The sequence below is a fragment of the Poromitra crassiceps genome (assembly GCF_964638095.1).
Source record: "Poromitra crassiceps genome assembly, chromosome: 20".
Lineage (NCBI taxonomy): Eukaryota > Metazoa > Chordata > Actinopteri > Beryciformes > Melamphaidae > Poromitra > Poromitra crassiceps.
In genome coordinates this window covers 15,898,517-15,911,036 of record NC_139637.1, presented here as the reverse complement: position 1 = coordinate 15,911,036, position 12,520 = coordinate 15,898,517, and the positions used below count along the sequence as shown (strand labels likewise).

General features: G+C 41.3%; 1 protein-coding gene and 1 pseudogene across 2 annotated transcripts in view; both read right to left on the bottom strand.

The window, feature by feature from the left end:
* The window catches only part of LOC310794898 (E3 ubiquitin-protein ligase TRIM35-like), a 571,381-nt pseudogene extending 566,252 nt beyond the window's left edge, over nucleotides 1–5,129 (bottom strand). Inside the window, exons 1-2 of the transcript in view lie at nucleotides 5,110–5,129; nucleotides 3,623–4,075 (exon numbers count right to left, since the gene is read on the bottom strand). The product of the transcript in view is annotated as an E3 ubiquitin-protein ligase TRIM35-like (transcript). The remainder of the gene's footprint in view (nucleotides 1–3,622; nucleotides 4,076–5,109) is intronic.
* Nucleotides 5,130–6,677: 1,548 nt separating this feature from the next.
* LOC310794746 (zinc-binding protein A33-like) overlaps nucleotides 6,678–12,520 on the bottom strand; it is a 219,578-nt gene continuing 213,735 nt past the window's right edge. Inside the window, exon 2 of the mRNA XM_083656773.1 lies at nucleotides 6,678–8,465. Coding sequence (XP_083512899.1) covers nucleotides 6,943–8,361 — 1,419 coding nt within the window. The 5' untranslated portion in view covers nucleotides 8,362–8,465 and the 3' untranslated portion in view covers nucleotides 6,678–6,942. The remainder of the gene's footprint in view (nucleotides 8,466–12,520) is intronic.

Genomic DNA, 12,520 nt, shown 5'->3' with positions numbered 1-12,520 from the left:
CTGAGATCGTTGGTGAAGCAGACTAGTTGCAGCTGTTGAAGGGGTATTTGGGCTGTTTGAAAGAACGATAGCAGAGTACGAGGAGGAAGCTACTCATTCAACAGAGCAGAACGACCGACAACGAAAAACGCTGTTTTAAATCCTGATGAAGTGGGGTTACACTGACTGTACAACGAGACTACACAGAACAGGTTGGTGACGTTTGTTGTACAACTTAGGTCTTGGTCCTCTCTGTTGTCTACCAGAGCCCTTTTCAAAGGTAGCCTACAGCTTTCACTATCAGGACAGGACAGGGCCCCCAAATTTTGCAAGCGTCTAGTTTTGTACATTAAACCATCAGAAGTCTTACATTAATTGACATACATTAATTGACCTAAAAACATACTCATAAATGTGCTTGCTTGATACAGTAGCACTGGTAATAAATATAAATCTGTATTCACCCCCCCCCCCCATAATTAAGGATTTTGATACCCTGTTATGTTGTCTGTAACTTAATGTGCTTGACTTTTCATTTGATAGGTTTGTTATTAGAATGTAATCCACAAACCATTTTAGATTTAAAGCATAAACTATTTTCGTTGAGCTATGAAGATTTTGCAATTTTTATTTTATTTTTATTTTTATTACATTACATTTACATTACGTCATTTAGCAGACGCTTTTGTTTTGTCCAAAGCGATTTACAATATCACAATTTGTCAACAGTACAGAAAACCACTATGCAACACAATCAATGTTGCCAAGATATTTTGATAGACTAGCACCATGTAGGAAGGAAGTAGTTTGAGAAGGAATAAGTAACATGTAGCATTTTCTTTTTTAATAAATATTTTTTTTTTTTTTTTTTTTTTTTTACCTGAAAACTTTTCGCGGACCCCCTGGCAAAGTGCCACGGACCCCTGGGGGTCCGCGGACCCCTATTTGAGAACCACTGAATCAGATGGTCTGTTGTCATATAACAGCAACATGTATCAGGTGACTGTCACTCACTGTCTCTCAGTTTATGGCTCACTGCCATAAACCCAGTGCCTCTAACCAATGAAGACGTCTGCTTTGGTACATGTGTTTGAAATCTCTCTGTAACATTTTGTACGACGAGTATCAACATTTTCTGCTGCTTTGGAGTTTTTTAGCACATCTCTTAACCCACATATAAGAGACTGTTGTACGAGCTCCTTAGCAAGCAGTGAGGAGACGCTCCTGAAAGAGGCTACCTCCAGTGATGCTGTTTGTCCTCTCTCCTCCTTCACACTTTAGCCCAACACAATCACCACAATAACATGTCAGCATTGTATTTCTGATCATATGTACAATCTCAACGTCAAATTAAACAAAACATGTCTTTTTCCCCTGATCAAATATTTAGCTATTTAAACATCAACAGAAATAACAGGGAGTAGTAAAGTTGGTAAAATGAAATTTAAAATCACAGAACATCAGCCATTTAAGTTTCTAAAACAGGGCATTTTACAACCTACAATGTCAGCATAACATTTAAACAAAATGGCAGTTAATTTGAAAAACTCACTGCCTTTCCAACGTTAAACACAAACGAAACTAACAACTTTGCTTATGTTTAGGCAAGTAACACAACTTGGTTAAGGTTATGGTTAGGGTTATGGTTATGGTTAGGGTTATGGTTTGGGTTAGGGATTGGGCTTAATAACAAAAACGTTGAATGTGACTCACGGTTGAAATGTAGAATTTGGAAACACTGGGAATCGAACACGGCTCTCTGGTGTGAAAGACAAGTGTTTCACCACGCTATTTCAATATCAGACTCTATAACGTGTATAATGTTTATACAGTGAACCCACTACGTTAAACTAGTAATCCTCAATGCTCCATGATACACATAGTGAACAGTTACTGGTTGAATCATGACACCATGTTGCTAAAACTGTTTCACACGTCTAATCAGAGCCACACTACTTAACACCAAGTTACCACATTTACCACTTTCCTTATAGACCTATTCTCTGCTCCATCACACATTCATGAAGATCAATTTATTCAAAATAATCTGTGCCTATGATTACACACACACACACACACACACACACACACACACACACACACACACACACACACACACACACTTACACACACACACACACACACACACACACACACCCACACACACACACGCACATGCACACACACACACACACACACACACACACACACACACACACACACACACACACACACACACACACACACACACACGCACACCTCATTAACATCCCATAACATCACAGAGAAGCCTCAGCTTGACAAACTTTGATATCAACTCATGTACTTGTTTAATTGTTGTTATTGAGTCTATTTCTGCAATAACTGCACTTAATGGCTGTTTAAACTAGACAAAAGTTGACTTTGCTCATCGAGGCGGACAGCCACAGAGGCAGCCATTACTGTTTCGCTAGCGGCGTTCCTGATTGGCCGGTTACGATGTCAACTACGAGGCGGGTCGCTGATTCATTGGCTAGAATGCTTTGCCATTTCTGCAAATACCCTCCCAGGGCTTGAGGCCAGATGGTCTGGTAGAACGTGACTGGCTGGTTTACCAGGCTAATCCAACCCCACAGTTGCCATCAACTCTTCTACATTACATTACATTACATTACATTACATTGGTTGGTTACCAGGCTATCAGCTTGACAAACTTTGATATCAATGGTCTCTGCATCACCATTCTCTCCAACATTGAAACATGGGTAGAGTTTCTCAGTGAAAGTGTCTTTGTGAGTGTAGATGTGAGTGTTGTCCTCAGAGTTGTAGAAGGACAGCTCACCCATGTCATAGTCCAGCTGGAGTCTGTATCTCTGGAGACTCTTCTTCATTGTAAGGATCTTACCAAGCCCATTAGTGTATTTTCCACTGCCATGGCATAAAAACCAGATTCCATTTTCTGGTGTGACAAAATAACTCCCCCTTCCTGTCAAATTACTCTTTAGCCAAACCCACAATCCAGCTAGAATGATCTCCCACCTCCACCTCCCAGCTGTTTGTCCCTGAACTGAAGCCCTCAGAGCCCAGAACAGTGGCAGAGTAAGTGTGTCTCTCTGGGTTGTCAGGGAGCTGCTGCCATGTGTCTGTATCTCTCACAAATGGTCAGGTCATCAGACAGAGAGAGACAGCAGTGTGCAGTGTTTGGGTCCAGAATGACAGGACTGAAGTTGACCTCCCCCTTCATCTTCTCCCAGACTCTGAAGGACAGGTTACCCAGGTGTTTGGCCACATCTATCAGTGCTCCTGAGACCAGCTGTGGATCTGACAGTGAGCACTGAGCTCTGGCTCTGGTCTGAGTGGCTTTATAACTGGTGAGGAACGGCACATTGTGTTTCTGCAGGTCTTCTTCCACAGCAGAGATGCTGTCTGAGACAGAGGAGATCTTCTCCTGAATGATCTTCATTTCTCTGGTGATAGTCTTCCTCTTCTGCTGCTCTTCCTCCCTCAGAGCCGTCACTCTGGCCTCCTCTTCCTCTTTCAGGAACTGGTGGAGCTTGTTGACCTCTGCTCTGATCTGCCTCTCTGTGACCTCCAGCTGTTTCTTGGAGTATTGAACCACTTCATTATATGTCTTCTCCACCTCTTTGTATTTGTCCCTCTTGTCCTGTAGAGACTTTAAGTCAGGTTTCAGCTGCTCCTTCAGCTCGCTGACTGCTTCTTCTATAGGAACCACCTTGTGACCTTGGTGGTGAGGGAACTCACAGACAGGACACACAGCTCTCTGCTCGTCTTACAGAACCATTTAGGCACTTCCCGATGTTTACTACACACCACCTCCACCTTCTCCTCTCCTTTAGCCATCTCAGATGACCCAGTTTTCTGCCTAAAGGCATCAGCTAGTTCTTTCAGTGCAAAGTTTGGTCCTAGAAAATCCTTGGAGTGTTTTCTTCTACAAATGGGACAGTTCCTGATTTTAGCTTGTTCCCAGAATTGTTTCAGGCAGCTGGAACAGAAGCTGTGGCCACAGCTCAGAGACACAGGATCTCTAAAAGTCTCGTGGCACACAAGGCAACTCAAATAATTTTCAACATTTATTTTCTCTTTATTTTCTCTCTCTCTGTCATGACTTAATTATTCATGAGAAGTGCTTCTTGGAGTACCGCTGTGCTCAGAGCCTCCTGGTGCGTAATCCTAAGTGCGTATATATCCATGCAATGAAAAGGAGGATCACATGACAGGTAGATCCTCAGTGTGACACAGTGATGATCACATGACAGGTAGATCCTCAGTGTGACACAGTGAGGATCACATGACAGGTAGATCCTCAGTGTGACACAGTGATGATCACATGACAGGTAGATCCTCAGTGTGACACAGTGATGAAGGTCACATGACAGGTAGATCCTCAGTGTGACACAGTGATGAAGGCCGGATGGCCCAAAACCTTTTGTGCTGTTGAATACATCAGTGAATTACATGACAGTGAATTACAGTGAAGTACATTTAATTCTCCCTGTGGTGGTTTTCATTCCATTAATGGGAAAAGCTGCCATCTGATTTGAGATCAGAAAGATAGTACTTCACTGACCCCTGCTGGGGAAATTCAGGTACCACAGTGACAATTGGCAGACAATGCCAAGGCAATCAAGCATCATTCAAGTACAGGAAAGTAATAGAATAAATCCTAAGATAAAAGGGGTAGGGTAGTGACTGTGACTGCTGACTGGCACAAGGGTCACTGATGCTGTTAGACTGTTGATTTTGTGATCAGGAGATGGTGTTGTTGTTTCTCTACATTTTACTGTTCTGTAATAATAATTCACCTTTCTTTGAAGACCAAAACAGAAAAATAAAGGATAGAAATAGGACTCCATTGTTTAACAATGCTAACAATCTCTGCAGCACAGAAATACCAAGGCCCTAACACAAGACTATAGAATACTTTTAACAGCAGAACGTCAACATTTTATTCTGGTGACCAGGCTGGTTAGATTCCCGCTCCTTTCTGTGTTTAGTTTGCATGTTCTCCCTGTGTTCTGCTGGTTTGCTCCACACTCAGCTGGATTAGACTCTAAATTGTCCTCTAAAGGTGTGAATGTGAGTGTGTTTATACGTATCTGTGTTCGCCCTGTCATAGATTCACCTGTGTACCTGCCTTCCACCCAATGCATGCTGGGATAGGCTCCAGTCCCCCAAGTTCATACATGTGTTTAATATTCAGATATACTTTGCCAGAATAAAATGAGTCATAATAAATCACTCTGTCGTGTTCTCCTCACCCAATACAACTTTTATCCAATTCAATTCAATTCAATTCAAATGGCTTTATTAGCATGATGTAATACTGTACATAATTCCCAAAGCAAGTGTTTAGACATTGAAAAGCCAAACATGAATTAGAAAATGTAATATATCAAAACATAAAACATATCAAAAGACAAACAAATTATCTGTTGTCAGATATAACAGCAGCAGCAAAGAACAAATAACAGCAAAGAAACATACTACAGGACAAATCAGATGGTCTGTTGTCAGATATAACAGCAACGTGTGTCAGGTGACTGTCACTCACTGTCTCTCAGTGTATGGCTCACTGCCATAAACCCAGTGCCTCTAAACAATGAAGATGTCTGCTTTGGTACGTGTCTTTGAAATGTCTCTGTGACATTTTAACACATCTCTTAACCTACATATAAGAGACTGTTGTACGAGCTGCTTAACAAGCAGTGAGGAGACGCTCCTGAAAGAGGCTACCTCCAGTGATGCTGTTTGTCCTCTCCCCTCCTTCACACTTTAGCCCAACACAATCACCACAATAACATGTCAGCATTGTATTTCTGATCATATGTACAATCTCAACGTCAAATGAAACAAAACGTCTGTCTTTTATTCCTGATCAGATATTTATTTAACCATCAACATCAACAGAAATAACAGGGAATAGTCAAGTGGTTATTTTTTTGTTAAGAAAAAATAAAATAGAAAAAGAAAAAAATTTGTTTCACGACAATTGCAAAAGTGTTCAATTATAAAAGTCCCAAAAGAGCAAAAGCAAAGTGACGTAAGAAATGCAATACCAAAGAACACAGCATGTTACTTAAAAATATCTGTATAAGCATTAAAAGCTGACGGCACTTAATATGAACAAGTTTTCACAAATTCATCTATAACCTATGATTTTTATGACTTGGATAATTAAAACTTCTATTGAACAAATGATCTACAGTACAGGCCTTGTTGATTATATTGTACCAATCAGACTGAGTGTAAAGGTCAGGCCAATCACAGGTCAAGTTACAGTCAGTAATAAACCTCAATGCTTCATGATAGTGGTACACAGGAAGTATAAATCCTTACAACTGTGGACAAGCCTTGGTCCTTCCTGCATAGTAAAACATGCCATTTGTAAATATTAAAAGCTCACACATTTTCAGAAATTTTCACTTTAACCAATGATTTAAGACTAAAAAAATTACAATTTCAACCTAGTAAAAATAATGTTCTACAGAAAGAGAGAACAGGGCGAGTGATTCTTTTTTTATGTTTACACTTAAAATAATGTGTGTCTATTTCAAACAATAATTGTTCTATATATTTAAGGTTGTTCGGCATCCATGGAAATTAAACATGTTACTGTAGCTAAAACTTTAGAATTATGACACTAAAACAAAAATGGTCTTTTTGCTCAACTGACTCGGGCTCACCTTTGACCCCACAATCACCATGTTGCTAAAACTGCTTCACACGTCTAATCAGAGCCACACTACTTAACACCAAGTTACCACATTTACCACTTTCCTTATAGGCCTATTCTCTGCTCCATCACACATTCATGAAGATCAATTTATTCAAAAGAATCTGTGCCTATGGTTGCCTACACACACACACACACACACGCACGCACGCACACACACACACACACACACACACACACACACACACACACACACACACACACACACACCTCATTAACATCCCATAACATCACAGAGAAGCCTCGGCTGGCCTAACTTTGATATCAATGGTCTCTGCATCACCAGCCTTTCCAACATCGAAAAATGGGTAGAGTTTCTCAGTGAAAGTGTCTTTGTGAGTGTAGATGTGAGTGTTGTCCTCAGAGTTGTAGAAGGACAGCTTCCCCATGTCATAGTCCAGCTGGACTCTGATCCTCTGGAGACTCTTCTTCACTGTGATGGTCTGACCAAGCCCATTACTGTTTTTTCCACTGCGGTGCCTTAAACACCAGATTCCATATTCTGGTGTGGCATATTCCTTCCCCTTCCTGTCAGCTGACTCTTTAGCCAAACCCACAATCCACTTAGGATGATCTCCCACCTCCACCTCCCAGCTGTGTTTCCCTGAGCTGAAGCCCTCAGAGCCCAGAACAGTGGAATACTTAGTGTGTCTCTCTGGGTTGTCAGGAAGCTGCTGCCCTGTGCCTCCATTTCTCACACTGGTCAGGTCATCAGACAGAGAGAGACGGCAGTGTGCAGTGTTTGGGTCCAGAATGACAGGATTGAAGGTGACCTCCCCCTTCATCTTCTCCCAGACTCTGAAGGACAGGTTGCCCAGGTGTTTGGCCACATCTATCAGTGCTCCTGAGACCAGCTGGGGATCTGACAGTGAACACTGAGCTTTGGCTCTGGTCTGAGTGGCTTTATAACTGGTGAGGAACGGCACATTGTGTTTCTGCAGGTCTTCTTCCACAGCAGATATGCTGTCTGAGAGAGAGGAGATCTTCTCCTGAATGAACTTCATTTCTCTGGTGATAGTCTTCTCCTTCTGCTCTTCTTCCTCCCTCAGAGCCGTCACTCTGGCCTCCTCTTCCTCTTTCAGGAACTGGTGGAGCTTGTTGAACTCTGCTCTGATCTGTGTCTCTGTGGCCACCAGCTGTTTCTTGGAGTATTGAACCACTTTGTTGTATTTCTTCTGCACATCTTTGTATTTGTCCCTCTTGTCCTGTAGAGACTTTAAGTCAGGTTTCAGCTGCTCCTTCAGCTCACTGACTTCTTCTTCTATAGGAACCACCTTGTGGCCGTGGTGGTGAGAGAACTCACAGACAGGACACACAGCTCTCTGTTCCTCCTTACAGAACCATTTAGGCACTTCTGGATGTTTAGTACACACCACCTCCACTTTCTCCTCTTCTTTAGCCGTCTCAGATGACCCAGCTTTCTGCCTAAAAGCATCAGCTAGTTCCTTTAGTGCAAAATTCACTATCAAATTCTTTGACCATTTTCTTTTACAAATCGGACAGTTTTTGTTTTTAGCTTGTTCCCAGGATTGTTTCAGGCAGCTGGAACAGAAGCTGTGGTCGCAGCTCAGAGACACAGGATCTCTAAAAGTCTCTGAACATATAATGCAACTCAAGTAACTTTCAACAACAGCTATTTTCTCCGCCATTTGCTTTGGTATCCAAAATATCTTTCAATAACAAGACTCACCAAATCACATCCACTTCAACTTGCTGCTTACAGTCCTCCAAATCAGTGTGTTTCAGTAGAGATCTCAATGTAATGGAGTAAGGCTGTAATGGTCTTGTGAGTGCTCTCACAGTCTCTCTGCGTTATGCTCAGCAATGTCAAAGTCTGATTTTAATTTCACCTGTCTCTGTCATGGGTTAATTATTAATGACAAATGCTGCCTGTACAGGGAAGTAATAAAAGAGGTAGGATAGATGACTGGTGCAAGGGTCACTTATGGTGTTATAGTGTTGATTCTGTGATCAGCAGATGGTATAGAGGACGAATAAGCGGACCGCAGCAGTTAATTAGTATGAGTTGTGCCAAACAAACGTTAATGTCTCAAAAACTATGTGTCACATCGCTTATATTTTGACATTCTGAGTGAGAGGAGAAGTAGCACAAGGGTCTCATGTATAATATATGTATGTTGTGTTAAAGTTGTGTGAACTGTTGCAGTTTTTAAAATAAAGTGAATTTAGAAAAAAGCATAGCCTGCAGCGTGAGACACTCAAGGCTGGCTCCATAGGGTCCTATTATAAGCTGCTGTTTGTTTACCAACGCTGATCCCTCGTATTGTCTCTGTGGTTCCCTACAGAGTTTAACATTTTACTGTTCTGTCTCATTTACCTCCTTGGTTGTATTCACATTTCCACTGATAATTCATGCTCCTTTCTTTGAAGACAAAAACATTGTTTGACAACAATCTCTGCCCCACAGAAATACAAAGGACAAACACAAGATTATAGAATATTTTAACAGCAGAGAGTCATCTGTTTTACATCTCAAGTGTTTGAAATGCATTCAATGCATTTTCCAAAGGCAGTGAAAATGAACATGAACTTTATTTGTGTATAAATGATAAACCACAGAAAGGGAAAACATACATGTATCTAGAAAATTCCCCTTCAGATGGCTTTAGCATGACGTCACACTTTACATATTGCCAAAGCAAGCGTTTAGACAGTGAAAAGTGAAACATTAGTTAGAAAACGTACTATCAAAACATACAAGACAAACAACTGATCTGTTGTCAGATATACTGTAACAGTAACAACGTGTATGAGGTGACTGTCACTCCATTTATGGCAGGCCTGCCATAAATGGAGACACAGTTAAGTATCTGTCTCTCCACAGATACTGAATGAAATCAGTTTTTCTGATCTGATTCTGATCTGATATCTGTCGAGAGAAAGTGTTTCAAAAGTGTCACAAACCATAAATTGGCCTTGCTGTTAACGCACAGCTCTTTGAGTTCTCCCCTAGTAGGACTTGTAGTTTTTCTTGATCTCATCTCATTTCTTTAATCTCTGACATGTGGATGCAGCATTTTGGTTTCTGTGTGAACAAAGACATTAAAGTTTGATGACAAGCTTGTTCGGTTGCCAACTTGTGGTCTGAGATTCACCACTTTGTAGCTACAGTGTTTTTGTTGAAGTCTTTAACTGAGACGAGCTGTTCTGCCTTATTAGAGTTGACTTCCAGAGGTTTGTAGTAGCAAAGCTGAAGGTTTATTTTGAGTTCTGTCTGTCTCTGTTTCTTTTACGGGAACATGTTGTTATCCTCTTTCTGAAGTAGGAGAAACAAGACATAACATATTTCAACAGAATATGAATGGAACAAATGACATTATGAACATCACATCATTTTGACACGGCCACTTAATTACATTTATACCATGGTCTGGGTGAATACTCGATTCTGATTGGCTGCAAGGTGTCCATTAAAAAGTGATATTGTACAGTGATAATGGACACCTAGCTAAATGGTCTGTTCACCGTTCATATCAATGCGCCATAGTTTCATCAGTGTTATCAGGAGAGCAGTTTGAGCTCTATACCCCCGTTAAGGGTTAATATGACAATTTTGGAACTTGAGAAAAAATTGAGTCGGTCAAAGTAAGTATTTAAATCACCCCTGTGTGCTCAGTTTATCAAAAATAACTCTTATTTACAATTTTGATTTTCGTTTCGGAGATTTTTTAACCTCGCGTCACCAGGCTCTTCTCGGCGAGAAAGAGAAGATTTCCCTCGGCTCGTGCACGAGCGGGAGAGAGAGAGAGAGAGAGAGAGAGAGAGAGAGAGAGAGAGAGAGAGAGAGAGAGAGAGAGAGAGAGAGAGAGGAGAGAGAGAGAGAGAGAGAGAGAGAGAGAGAGAGAGAGAGAGAGAGAGAGAGAGAACTCTCTCTGCATTTCACCACATCAGCAGCACACGCAGGGCGCTGCTCTCTCACTCTCACTTCCTGAAACTCTTCGCTCTTAAATGTTAATATACTTGGCCAATACGTATCTATCATACAAAATTAAGCAAGCTGCCAAACGGTAATGTCTTCATTTAATGTAGAACGCAAAACATCGTTAAACCTGCATTCCTGTAATAAAGTTAACGTTTGAGTCGGCTTTAAAACGGAGCGGGTGGTGGAGGTGGGGAGGGACTATTTTATTTCGTGGAAGACTGATTTACAGTATGAATAACAGACATTTAGCCATTTAGATTGCTTTATTTATTACACATGGAAATATAAATGACTGGTCTTATTGTTTTGTTGGCAACTGACCATGGTATAAGCGGGTTAATGCACTTCGAGGTGTACATTATCACTTTTTAAGGGACTTCGCGGAGGCAAACCATCCTCGGCTTCGCCTCGGACGGTTCACGCCTCCGCGTCGTCCCTTAAAAAGTGATAATGTACACCTCGTCATACATTAACCCTTACTTATACCATGGTCTGGGTGAATACTCGATTCTGATTGGCTGCAAGGTGTCCATTAAAAGTGATATTGTACAGTGATAATGGACACCTAGCTAAATGGTCTGTTCACCGTTCATATCAATGCGCATAGTTTCATCAGTGTTATCAGGAGAGCAGTTTGAGCTCTATACCCCCGTTAAGGGTTAATATGACAATTTTGGAACTTGAGAAAAAAATTGAGTCGGTCAAAGTAAGTATTTAAATCACCCCTGTGTGCTCAGTTTATCAAAAATAACTCTTATTTACAATTTTGATTTTCGTTTCGGAGATTTTTTAACCTCGCGTCACCAGGCTCTTCTCGGCGAGAAAGAGAAGATTTCCCTCGGCTCGTGCACGAGCGGGAGAGAGAGAGAGAGAGAGAGAGAGAGAGAGAGAGAGAGAGAGAGAGAGAGAGAGAGAGAGAGAGAGAGAGAGAGAGAGAGAGAGAGAGAGAGAGAGAGAGAGAGAGAGAGAGACAACTCTCTCTGCATTTCACCACATCAGCAGCACACGCAGGGCGCTGCTCTCTCACTCTCACTTCCTGAAACTCTTCGCTCTTAAATGTTAATATACTTGGCCAATACGTATCTATCATACAAAATTAAGCAAGCTGCCAAACGGTAATGTCTTCATTTAATGTAGAACGCAAAACATCGTTAAACCTGCATTCCTGTAATAAAGTTAACGTTTGAGTCGGCTTTAAAACGGAGCGGGTGGTGGAGGTGGGAGGGGACTATTTTATTTCGTGGAAGACTGATTTACAGTATGAATAACAGACATTTAGCCATTTAGATTGCTTTATTTATTACACATGGAAATATAAATGACTGGTCTTATTGTTTTGTTGGCAACTGACCATGGTATAAGCGGGTTAATGCACTTCGAGGTGTACATTATCACTTTTTAAGGGACTTCGCGGAGGCAAACCATCCTCGGCTTCGCCTCGGACGGTTCACGCCTCCGCGTCGTCCCTTAAAAAGTGATAATGTTACACCTCGTCGTACATTAACCCTTACTTATACCATGGTCTGGGTGAATACTCGATTCTGATTGGCTGCAAGGTGTCCATTAAAAAGTGATATTGTACAGTGATAATGGACACCTAGCTAAATGGTCTGTTCACCGTTCATATCAATGCGCCATAGTTTCATCAGTGTTATCAGGAGAGCAGTTTGAGCTCTATACCCCGTTAAGGGTTAATATGACAATTTTGGAACTTGAGAAAAAAATTGAGTCGGTCAAAGTAAGTATTTAAATCACCCCTGTGTGCTCAGTTTATCAAAAATAACTCTTATTTACAATTTTGATTTTCGTTTCGGAGATTTTTTAACCTCGCGTCACCAGGCTCTTCTCGACGAGAAAGAGAAGAT